This window comes from Vipera ursinii (assembly GCF_947247035.1).
Source record: "Vipera ursinii genome assembly, chromosome: 2".
NCBI classification, from domain to species: Eukaryota; Metazoa; Chordata; class Lepidosauria; order Squamata; family Viperidae; genus Vipera; species Vipera ursinii.
In genome coordinates, this window is record NC_139513.1 from 241,608,276 (window position 1) to 241,621,838 (window position 13,563).

The window sequence follows — 13,563 nt, forward strand, 5'->3', positions numbered from 1 at the left end:
TTTCTATGCAGCAAATCACATATGTGATGCTGCAGGCAGATACAACATGGAGAATTATCTAATCCCAAGTGTCATGTAGATACAGTAATATGTTCTGAAATAATGGGGCAAGTTTATTTTAGAAGCTAAATTATCCCTTTAATTCTTAAAAGTTTAATGAATTTTTTGCATTTCCCATGCAGTCTTATATTTTTTTAAAAAAAACCTAAATTATGCCTGAATACAACATATTTTCTCACATAAAGAAAATCTACACTATTCTGAATTTGCCTGTGTGCATGTGTATAAAGAAAAAATGCTTTAAAGAAAAGATACTCCAAAGCAAATAGTTCTAAAGTCCAATAAAAAGAAATTCAGTAGTCTTTTTGTGAAAACTCCATGGAAATTAAATATTAAAAGAAAGCTTTTTAAAAAAAAGAAAACTACAATTAAAATATTAAAATCCACACCAATTCAATATTCAATGATTAGTTGCTTCCCCAAAAACTCATTAACACATCCCTAAAACACTTCTTGATAAATCAACAGTAAGTCAAAATATGATGAGCTTTATGCTCTGACAGCTTTTATCTATAATTTTGAATGTTTCTTAGATGAAATAGCAAACATTAACACCTTTATGGTAATCGATTAATGTCAGCAGAATTTTAGAGAGCTATGCTGCAGGCTCTAATATCACAGAAGTAATCAATTAAGGGAGTCAGTTAAAAATGATGCAAAGATCAGAAATGTCAACAGTAAAACAATCTCATTTTATGGTGTCAACTGCAGAGTAAAATATGGCATTTATTTCATAACATAGCTGAATTATTTTGCTAAGGTAGCCACACACCCATTTTTCTAGACGGTAACATCTATTTACCAACTATTAAATTGCTGATTATATCGGAAAAATACCTGTTTTGAATGATGTTTAAATGACAGTGGGATATCATCTGTAATAAGATATTAAATATGTATTTTGGTCAAAATGTCTGAAAATCTTTTGATCTATTCAGTTAATATTAGTAGCAGAATTCTATACATTTCAAGAGAAAATGCACACTGAGGTTTATGGAACTTCCTTTATATAACTGTATTTAGGAAAACTAGTAAACTCTTCAAGATCACAACATAGACAAGTTTATCAGAAAAAAATGAAATATAACTAAACTCATGTGATTTCAACAAGCATTTCCCATTTTAATAAGTAAAAAACTACGCCATATTCATTACTACATTACAGCAGACAATGACAAAACTATTTATAAGAAATGCCGAATGTCAGAAATGGGAATAATGAAGTCTTGAAATTTCTCAAGAAGATTTGTCACAGCTGACATTGCATTTATCAATACAAGCTTTCAGCAAAAGTACACACACAGTAGTCTCATTTCCTCTGCAATTTTTTTTAATAACTACCACCATCACAAGTCCTCTGTTACCCAACACAGTAAGAGGCACAAAGTAAAGCAAGCCCTATGCATTCTTTACTCCTAGAAGCAAACCATCAGAATCTATTAAAATTACCTCAAACTGATAGTACTAGAGACATGACAAATCACAGGCCAAGAGTCAGATACCAAAGAATGTGTATCAGAGCTTTGAGGCCAGGCCGATTTGCAAGCAAATGATATTGTATAGAGTTGGCATGCTCAGTGCATGACAAACTGATGCAATTTCAGCACTGTCGAAGAAATGGGGTGAGATTTCTGAGATGCTGGCCAGGCTTAGCTTAGAGAATTGTGCAGAGTTCCCAGATTTGAATCACTTGGGGCCTGAAAGGGCGTCCCTTGACAAGCCACAAATAATTACACTGCACTCTTTCCATTGTACCCTATTATTTTGTCCTTCTTATCTCTAGACTTTGAACACTTGTGAACAAGCAAGGTCGCCTCTTATTTTGACCACAGGATAGCAAAACATTGTTCTTTTCTGATATGATAAATAAGACGAAGGTCAAGAGACTAGCCATTTTTATTGAATCTATTTTCTACTTCTACAAGCAAAAGTAACTGGTGACCTAGGAAGAAGAGCTGAGAGGAGAAATATTCATGGAAGTGGGTTCATGAGCTCTTCACTTAAGAGGGTTATGCAGCTATCTAGTAAACTGGGGGGAAAAGTGAGATTTTAGAAACAGGGCATTGAGTTCACAGCCCCCAACAGATAAAGCTATCTGGAGATTATTTTAGTAGAGTTCCCTTTTTAAACCAACCAGTTTTGACAATTCAGACTACAAGTAATTCAAATAGGTTGAGAATCTTCTGCTTGCTGTCATTTTTCCTTAGGAAACCAGTAGTCGGTCTACTGAACACATTTCTAGCAATTATCAGTGATCTCCAAAGGCAAGATATACCATACTGAAATTAATAACACAGAATTTAAAATAATATTCTGCTAATTCCTGCAGTTCAGCATTAATAGGAAAAGTCAAAGCAAACTCAATAACCTTATTCTTCCTGTATTCAAACAGAAACTCTTTTTCTTTTTCCTGTTTGCTTTATAATGTATTTCTGATTTACCCCTAGTACTTTACAGGTATGTTAAGATTACAACTCTCAGAATTATGGGAACTGCAATCCCAATGCAGCCAGAAGACAATGAAAAATGGGTTTGTTTTACTGCCTATGACCAACAGGTAAGCAAGTTAACTGCTCCAATCAACTCTAAGATTCCATGACAAATTTTATGTAAACTATTTCTCATTCTGTTTTACATCTGCTGGTAAATGTTTATTGTTTTGTCCAACCAAATAGGCCAACTTTACTTAAAATGTATTCAGTCTATATCAGGGGTGTCAAACTGCTGGGCCATGGGCCAGACACGTCATCCAGAAGCCACGCCCATCCCATTGCCAGTAATGGCGAAACCATCCCGATACGTTGTGCGATGTCACCTGACATCACGAGTTTGACATGTCTGGTCTATATAAAGAAGATTATTCTTTTAATATTTTAAATCTAAACCAATATTTTGCAAGATTCAGTATACTATAAAACACAAGTCTTTATTCAAATCAAGGCAAATGTATGTATTGATATGCAAAGTTACACAACTGTGAAGTCTAATGCTATTTTAATTCTAGCTGACATATCATAACTGGATTCTTTTCCCACTTCTGTAAATTGAACTGCTCCACTATTAGCTTATGAGCAGCTAGCTGAATGGATGTAAAAGTAACAAAGATGAGTTTTTTTTGTTTGTATGCCCCCTCCCCCCATTCCTGAGTCTTATCTCTGTTGAGTCAGTTTAAAAGATAAGTGTGGTATTTAGATTGCATGATTAATCACACCTTAGTTTTGAGGCCAAATTCCAAAGAACTAAAGATGCAATGTACCCTAAAATACATTTTATGCTTTGCAAATAGTTTTGAAAGCATCTGTATGTTGCTTGATCACAGAAAATTAAGCTGTATAAATTATTTATACTTTGTCATTATCTGTCTTCAGGATTCAAGTTTCAATTTCCACTGAGGTTCATTGATACACAGAAGCACCATTTTACATCTAAGGTTTGGAATTATTCTGGCTTACAAAATTGTTGTTCCTTAAAGTCAGCAGGAAAATGTTGTATAAAAAGAATAACATATGCAAAAAGAAACAATAATCTGAAAAAGTTGATCTATTGCATTTGTTACAGAGACTAGATGTTATAAACCAATATACTATTAACAGAATTAGCATCCTGGATCAAAAGCTTATAAAAAAACAAATGTTTTCATTTAGCACTACAATTGCCAGTGTAACAGTGTGATCTTATATGTTAACTCATATATAGCGTCTAAGACCTGCTGCAGAAAGCACTGATAATTAAAGATGTCTTCATGAAATTACCTTCCAAGAGGAGTTGCTACAGAAATTTATGCCATCATCATCATCATCATCATCATCATCATCATCATCATCATCATCATCATCATCATCTTAGGCATTGTTTACTAGCTCTGATACTTTCTTCTTAATCACCCCAAAAGCAAAAGTTAAAACTAGGGCAAGATGCTGAATGATTTGCTTTAATGTTCACTCAATAATAATTTGAATTCACAGTTTATAGTACTAAAAAGGATTTTAGGTTCACTGTAGCCTGAGGTTCATTAACACTTCTACAGCTTGCGACTACAGCCTGGAATTACAGTTGTAAGGTATTGCAGTTGTAGGTCAAAGCATCACATGACCAGATCCAGTTTATTTTACCTTTTTTATGATGCTTGTTAAGTCAACACCATGGTTAAGCAAATCGATTTCCACCCTTGGGTGCTTTTTTGCCAGAACTGGAAGTAAATACTGGAAACTGGCAAAAAGTGTCACAAAGTGTCACAAAAAGTATCACATGATTTCAGGATGCTGCAAATGGCTGTAAAGATGAGCTGGGTTGGTTGACAAGTACCCAAAGTGCAATTTACACATCCAGCGGAGGATGTATGTATGACCACTATAGTACAGGAGGGTCAGTCATAACTTCAAACTTAAAAGACCTGTCATAAGTTGAGGACTTGAGGTCCTTGATTTTAAAAGTATTTCTGACAGCGAGCACCTAAGTGATGCTAAATGAATCAACCAAGAGAGGCAGGTTTTCAGAATTGCAGCAAAAGCAACAAACTTATTATTCCTTGCTATCTTGTACTATCTCAGTGGCACCAAGAGGGATTTTGTAGCAGTTTATAGTAATTATTGGCCCAAGTGAAACCTACCAAATAAATATTCTCTGACCCATTATAAAGGTTTTGCACAGCTTTCTGGATCAGATTTGGACAAGTTTCCTTTCATATAAAAAGAATATATGGTAATATAAATGGAGGGCATGTTTTTACGTAGAAACGGATTGACCCGATTGGTCCACCGATTCCTTTCAATATATTGTGCTGTAATCCATACAATTTCTCCACTTGTATTGAACATATGACTGAATCATCACTAATTCTGTTAGCTTCATTTGTTAGCAACAGTCTACAGTTTTTCTAACTCTGTTCATGTATGGTACTTATTCTGACCATACCAAGAATAGAAAAACAACAACACATTTTATTCAGAAATAAGTGGTAAAAACTGGAAGCTTACGGAACTATGAGTAATATGAGAAGCATTATTGCCATTGCTAACATCTGTTGCCTTGCTATGCATTTTTACAACAAGGATTGACCCTTGGGCTATCTGCTCCTTTTCCTGCCCTGTATTCTACTGACTCTGCTTTTGTCTAGTTTGTAAGTATTATTTCAATGATAAACACTTGTTTACACCTTCACCCCTTGAAGGATAGAGAGACTTTGGAAACGGTTCATATAAGATCAACAAAAATGGCCCATCATTGGAGGTGTTTAAGAAGAGATTGAACAGCCCCAAGGTCCCTTCAACTCTGTTACTGTTAAGAAGTTTCCAAGTATTTCAATCTAAAAACTGAAACATAATTGTTACTATTTGGAAAAAACTGCTATAAACCTATTGTGAAACTAAGTGCTGGAAAAGAAACATCAATCAATCAATCAATCATTGTTTGAAATGTTTAAGAATATATTATGATACAAATAGGTAACATAAATATATTATAATGCAAATAGTAACACTACTGGATATATTCATGAATATGAACATATTGTGCTAATAGGTAGTATAACATGTAAATAGTGGGTTACAAGATGTAATAGCATCTAAACAATATTAGAAGATACTTGGATACTATGTAAAGCAGCATGTAGGTTACATAACTAAAGTAATAACTTTAACAGACACACACACACACACACACACACACACACACATACTGTGATCCTAAACACCATTAAAAGCAGATTCTACTCATCTTAATGTATTTCTCAATCACAGTACCTAAGAAAACTCATTTGAATGCAGATAGAAAGAAGAAAGCAAGTCAGCTAGAGTGAAATTTGTTTACATTTTATAAAAGCAATTTCCCTAATCAATACGTACTTACAGCTATCTTATTGATTATTTCACCACATAATCAAGCTCCTTACTTTGAGATTATGAATGGAATGATGAGGAGACATTGGATTTCATTTTTCTCCAGTCTGAAGCCCTATTACAGCATATAAGTATTCATCTGCATGGCTTTTAAACTGTTTTTAAATAATAATTTTATTACCAAAAATAGACAAACAGGAATAATTAATGTTTTATACTAGAAATTTTATTTAAAGAAAGCTACCGTATGCATTTTCAAGAAATTATATACCGTATGTCAACTATATGAGAAGGCCCAACATTTAAAGTAGTAAACTGTATCTATGCAGTGTGAATATCTACTGCAGAATTTAAAACACATATTGAATTATTTCAGATCCCAAAATAGACTTTCACTTAGGAACAGGGAAACTTGTCAATTTGTGTGTGTGTGTGTGTGCTTGCGCACACATTTATATATGTATGTTCATACACATTCACTCTACATCTATTTTTATGCATTTTTCTAAGTGGATATGTTTTCTGCAAGTAATTTTCCTTAGTACAGGCTAAAAAAACTATGGATTATTGTGCATTTGAAACAAACATTTATTCTTTTAAAGAACAACAGATAGCTTGGTTATATTTAGACCAGGTTTTTGACCTCAATGACTATATTCTTAAAATATTTGTAAAATAATTGGTATTAATAACTATAATCTATAACTATAAATTTTAAAATTAAGCCAAATACATAGTGATGGGTCTTTCTTTACCAACATCAAACCTGTATTTTTATAGTCTGTACTATGTATTGCTTTATTCACAGAAGAACTTAATGAACTAGACCAAACATTTCAAAATTAAAAGAAGAGAAAGATAATAAACTATTCCAAAGCACATTCCAAATACTTTTAAAGACATTAATCTGTACATAATCTTCCATTAGACTGTGAAGAGGTACTTACTTAATAATTAAGTATAATTAACTTAATTAATAATTAAGTAGAATTAACAAGGCAAGTGGCAAGAGTAGGTCTAAGGATTGGTAAACTTATTCATCTTTCTAAAACGTGGTTTAAGGAAGCATTACATGAAGGCTATTAAAAGGTAGCAGGACAGAGGGGAAAACTTAATTAAGAACACTCTAAGCCTGTCAGTCAAATATGCCCTTTGCACTTTGATCTACTTAAACACATGTCACCTTGACCTATAACATACCAATAAATGTTTCTGATCAATATGAGTCAAGCACAAATTATTTTATTCAGGTGGTTTCCTCATACTGGGATCAACATTAGAAATCTAACTAGTATTTGCTCTTCCGTCATTGGCAAAAGAATCACACTTAAATGATAACAAGTGCTCATGGGTGTCATTTTAAAGTTAAATTGCTCCCCAAGGGTATGTTCACAAAATGTCTACATTTAAAGGTTATTCAGTACCAAATTATGAACAACTGTTGCATTTTTAAGCAGAGAAATCAATAGTTTGGAGATCCACTCATCAATTTAAAGTGTTAGTAAAAAGCTTAAATGTTGACTAGTATAATTTGAAGAAAACATATCACTAAGCAATCTTTCCACATACAACAGATACTCAATTTCCTTAGAAGGTTTGCATAGAATCTCACTGTCGAATGAAAAGGCACCAAAATAACTTCTCTAAAAAGTTATATTGCTGTAATGATTCTGAAAATGCCAAGAATTAGTGCTTTTTTGGGTTCAATAAAAATGGTAGAAAGTAGTGCACTCAAATCTTATACATAAGCTGCATATTATTTTGTTTTAAATTTTGGTTTAAATCTCATTATCAAACAATGATAGAGTGATAAATAAAGAATAGCATGAATTGGATGAAGACTTAAAAAGGCACTAGGTTAGCAACCAGGAGTTGGTAAGTTCTAGTTCTGCCTTATACATGCAAGACAGTTGGGTGACTTTGGCCAGTCACTCTCTGTCAGCCCAACTCATCTCACAGGGTTGTTGTGGGGAAATTAGAGGAGTACTAAATCTACTAGATATGTTTTCCACCTTGAGTTATTTATAAAAACAAAGGTGGCATAAAAATAACTCCACTAAACAAAAATAGTAAGATGAGAGAGTTGAATGCATGTTACTAAATTTCAAAAATATTTAATTGTGATTCTTCTGTAAAGTTAGTGTCTACTCAAGAAAATCAGCCAATAGTTTTGACAAGTCCTCTATATGAGAACTCAAATCTACCAATCCCAGAAATGTTAATGTCATGAAAGGCTAGTTAATGTTATTTTATTTTAATGAAAATGTATATTATCCTTCTATCACAAAGACTAACAACAACTGACAACAGTACAAAATTAAAAAAACGTGTAGAAAAAAGTGCAGTAAGATTTTCCTACAAAGCAGCAGACTAATACCACAGAAAATAATCAAATGAAATGTACACTTAACTGAGAAACAAATGTTTTCCTGAATAATAGGGCTACCAAGTCTATAACCTGAGATGGCAGCCAAAAGGTAGAAAAAACTGGCTTTTCATGCCACTTGTGGTTTAATAGCCCAGAACTGGTAGTCTTATAAATAGGAAGTTCTTAACTAACTGACGAAAGACCATCTGAGTAAGTGCTGGCCTGGCTTCCTGAGGCACAGAGTTTAAATGTAGCCACTAAGTACCTCTTTTTATTGTCTTCATCAATCATGCCTCTGCCAAGACAACAGACTTCCATCAGATTTTAGGGTAGAGAATACTGTAGTAAATAAATGCTAGGGAATATTATATGAAAAGATCTCAAGCTTACTAGAACTAAAGCATTAAGTAGTCCTCAACTTATGGCCATAATCGAGCCCAACATTTCTGTGGCTAAGTGAAACATTTATTAAGTGAATTTTGTCCCATTTTGTGATCTTTCTTGCCACATTTGTTAAGTGAATCAATGCAGTCGTTAAGTTGGTCACGGTTGTTAAGTGAATCTGGCTTCCCCATTGACTTTGCTTCTCAGGTCACAAAAGCTGATCACACGACTCTGGGACACTGCAACCATCAGATATGTGAGTCAGTTACCAAGTGTTTGAATTTGATCACATAACCATGGGGATGCTGCAATGGTTGTAAGTGTGAAAAATGGTCATAAGTCAAGTTTCAGTGCCGTTGTAACTTTGAACAGTCACCAAATGAACTGTTGTAAGTCAAGGACTACCTGTACTGTAACTAAGTCAAGCAAAGAAATCTAGAGCAGGAGGCACAGTAATCAGTGGAATTGTTTATTTTGGCTCCATCTCAAATATTTGCCCATCAGCATTTTTCCAGACCAATATTTTCCAAATAGAAACCAATCCAGTTTAATTTAGCTAAGGCAGAGGGAGGTCTAATTCATTAGGAATGGCTGCATACTGTGCCTCATTGCCTTAAATCAGTTAAAGGCACTTCTACTTTCGGACAATCTCCTAAATGCAAAGCAGAATCCAGAAGTGTCAAAAATTTGATTTTCCAGATTAACCACCCTATCCAAACTGACTCAATTCCTATTGCAGGCTCCTCATAAGTGACATGTCTATCTTGTTTGAATTATATATCAGATTTCATTCATATTATGAATGAATGGGACTTGCCCCTCCCATTTAAAGTCAGATTCAACAGCTTGTCTCTAGCATCAGCTCACTTATTACAGAGAGAAGTGAAGGATGGAAGTTATTTTTAGTTTTGGTCAATTAGGGAAAGTAAAAGAGTTTCTGTCTACGTTTAACTCATGATTTGTGAGGAAACATCCAGCAGAATTTGTATTTGTAAGTTGAACTGCTGTCTTTTGTGTGTATGGGTTGTGCTATGTATCTCTATGGAACATTTCACACATGCTCAAGGATAAATTGTCCCTAAGACCCAGAATTTTTTTTAATCAAAAATCTGATCCAAATCTTCCATCATAGTCCACTTAGAATGCCCTCAGGTCTTTGGGTAACTAGGTAGCAATGATATAGAATGAGGAGTTCAAATGGCAACCCAACCATTCACTAGATTTACAGTAAAATCAAAATAAGTTTATGAAGGAAGGTGAATATAGGTGTCTCAGGATAACGTTGCAGGATCCAATCTGAGTTGGTCACCAGGACCAGAGGTTTAGTCTTCCGAGTTGTGGGGCTCATGCTGGAGCCCATCCTTAGGTAACGACTCTTTAGCAGCGTGCGCACTTTGGGCTATTTTTTGGTGTGGTATTTAAATGGTGCCTGGTTGCGTGTGGCTTTTTTGGTTGTTGACACATAAACCAGGCACCCTATGAATACCACGCACACATAGCCCAAAGCGCACACTCTGCTAGAGAGAAAAGTTCCCTGAGGAATGGGCTCCAGCACGAGTCCCCAAACACATCAGACGAAAACCACCGGTCCCGGTGACCGACCCAGGTTGGATCCTGCAAAATCAATTGAGTACTAAAATCTTCCGCCTTCTCGTCGGCGACCTGGCTGCCATCCCAAACGCATCGCTGCTGCAAATCCCTTCTATTTAGGAGCATTGCCTGCGCGCGCTTCTTCAGGAGAAGCCAAGAAGCAACGCCCGGCCCCGAGCTGTACCACCCACTCCTTTGCAGGGGGGGGGGGAGTCATTAGCTCCTTCGCTCGCCCACCACTCACCGTGTAGCCCCTTTCCAATTCGCTCTCCTCGTAGCGAAACGAAGGAATAAAAACCTCCATGGTACGGTCGGTGCGCGAGCGCAGCTCCTGGACGGTGGTGGTGGAGGGGGGGGGAAAAAGAGGCGTTCGTAGAAGGGTAGGGGGGGGGTGTTCTACGTCCCCCGGGCAGCGCAAAGCCTGGCGGAAGGAGCCCTGGGCCAGTGAAAATCACGTGACCAGCAAGGGCAACCTTTTCTCTATCTCTATGGGAACGGCAGTCTCCTCTCTCGCCCCACGTGATTCCTGGTGCAAGATGGACCGGGAAAGGGAAACGGAGGGGGGAGGTGGGGGAAGAGGCTGCCTTCGCTGGTCCCACCTCTCCTGGCCTCGGGCGATACGGGAGGCGTCCTGTGCGCCGGAGGGAATGTTATCTTTGCTCCTGCTGCAGGCTGCGATAGTTTTAGCAACAGTTTCTGCAAGCATTATTCAAGCGGTTGCAGCAATTTTGGGTAAGGACGGCCCCTAGGTTCCTCCGCCCCTGCTTTAATTGTAGGTTGACGCGTTAGGCAGTACTGATTAAGGGGAACGCCTTTTTTGGAATGCGCAATCTGAAATGTCACCCAGTAGTAATGTTCATATATAGGCTAGAGCACGGGTAAGCAACCTCGGCTCTTTTATGACACATGGACTTCAACTCCCAGAATTCCTGAGTCAGCTATGCTGACTCAGGAATTCTGGGAGTTGAAGTCCATGAGTCATAAAAGAGCCGAGGTTGCCTACCCCTGGGCTAGAGCTAGACCGTAAATAGAAGGACGAAAAATAAAGTGGCTGCGAGTTGTAAAATAAAACGCACATTTTCTTACGTGGAGGACAGCTGTTAAGATTGCAAAAGATGCGCTCTTGACACGCTTAAAAATGGCAAACTCCTCGATTCTTTGGGCTCGTGTTCTTTGCTGCCTTGTGTTTACTTGAACTCAAATATTGATCTCTATTTAAGGAGATGCAAGCCTTTTTTCTCCCGTATAAATGGTTAATTCTGTAAATACATGTGAAATAGGCTCGTTGTATACAATCTGAAATTCAGTTTTTGCTGCTACAGACAATATTGCTGTGGGAGAAAACAATTATCAAGATTTTAAATTTCATAGCATTCCAGTAGGTCTTTACAGATTAATATCCATAGACATACCTACCATCTTAATGTAATACTGCCAAGCCAATTCAAAAATGTATTTAGAAGCTGCATTTATAACATACACTATATTCCAAAGAAATTGAGATGGCACTTAAGTACCTTGACTGGAATCAGCCTTAGTTCTGATCATATCCTAAACAGAGACAGACACCTGGACAAACTTGTCTGATTAAGCAACATAAAATGGACCACCACCAAACACTACCATTGTGTAGACTAGACTGAGAAGTAGAAAAAAAATATTTGAAGAGAGAATGACAAATGCCAGGAAAACTCCATGAGTATTAGGATTTGAACTTAGTTCACAGACTTTTCTCCCTCTTTGGTGTTGATCATGTTAGCATAAACCCCACCCCCCCAGAAGTTTCAGATAAGAGGTTAATGATTAACTTTCAGTGACCAAATGTATCCATTTATATCTTCTTGCCAAATACGTATTTCATGCAAAATGGATCATTCTTCCTAAGCTAACCTATTAAAATAAAGGCTGCTAAATACAGCTCTATGAATGTATGTTCCCTTTTAAATTTTTTGAATGGTGCATTATCTTCACTACAGATTATTATCAGAGCTACATTTTAGTGCTATTGATACAAGAATATCAGGGAATAAATAATTCCATGCTTAGTGCTTATTTTTTTTTTATCCCATTTTATATCCCGCCCTTCTCCGAAGACTCAGCAAACATTAATCTGGCATGCATTACTGAGACCTGGCTGGGTCCAGAAGTCAGGGTGGCCCTTTCAAATATGTGCTTACTGAGTTTCATGTATGGCATTAGCAAAGGTACCAGGGCAGGAGAAGAGGTGTGTTAAGAGAAGAGTCACTTAAGGCTTTCAGGGCAGCCACTCCTCAGGCTGATGGATATGAGGCTCTGTTTACTAAGTTGGGCTTTAAGGATCATTTGGGACTGCTGCTATTGTACCAATTTTCCTCTTGCATAACAATCTCTGCTGAGTTTCTGGTCTCCATTTCTCAGTTGGTGATGGAGATTCCCAGATTTATGATCTTGGGGAAATTCAGTATGTCTTCCCTAGGTGTGGGTCTGAGTTGATTCAGGACTTCATGGCTAAAATGACAGCCCTGAGTCTATCCCAGATCATCCAGGGCCCAACATGGGACAGTGGTTAAACACCTGATTCAGTTTTCCTATTGGATCAATGGCAGTGTGATCTGGAATTAGGGGAAATGTTGGTATCTTCCTTGTCATGGTCAGCTCAAGTCCTGATTACCATGAGATTCTCCTATACAACTATCTCCTATACAACTAGGTAGGCAGGATATATTTGACTGGTTCTCCTTCAGTGACTGACAGAGCCAGATGGGTTTTCAGAGGGAACTGGCAGTTGTGCCTGCTGGTCTTCTGCATACTCCATCGGAGGCCTTAAATGCTACCTGGACAGAACTGTGAGGCCTTGGATTGGATTGTGCCTGTGTCACCTACTCCTCTCATGGACCCCATCATTCTCTGTAGTTTATGGAGGAACTGAGGGAGATGAAACAAGATACCAGAGCATCAGCACGAGGGACTTCTTTCATATCTAAACTTTAACCTACAGAGTGAAGCCAACTTCTTGGTTTTGTCTTTGGCCAAAAATAAGTCATTATTGGTACTCATTTCTGGTAGTAGCCAACATACCAGCAGATGGGCCAGGCTCTTTATCCCTTCTTTCATATAGCTATCTACTAACAGCCTCCACTTGAGCATATTGAATTTACATTTAGGTACTCCAACTCTCAACCTATTCAGGGTCTTCCAAGTAGGGAAGTCAGATTTCGCAGCCATATTCTCCTGTAGTGTTATTCCTTGCTTGATGTTCTCCTTCTTCCATCTTTTAACTTGATTTTGTTCTTGACATCTGCTATTTTGATACCCAAAATAACAGTTGTTGATTTTCCTAATGTG

General features: G+C 36.9%; 1 protein-coding gene across 1 annotated transcript in view; it reads right to left on the reverse strand.

The window, feature by feature from the left end:
• SNX24 (sorting nexin 24) overlaps positions 1–10,572 on the reverse strand; it is an 84,588-nt gene extending 74,016 nt beyond the window's left edge. The window contains exon 1 of the mRNA XM_083356272.1: positions 10,484–10,572. Coding sequence (XP_083212398.1) covers positions 10,484–10,543 — 60 coding nt within the window. The 5' untranslated portion in view covers positions 10,544–10,572. The remainder of the gene's footprint in view (positions 1–10,483) is intronic.
• Between the last annotated feature and the right edge of the window lie 2,991 nt (positions 10,573–13,563).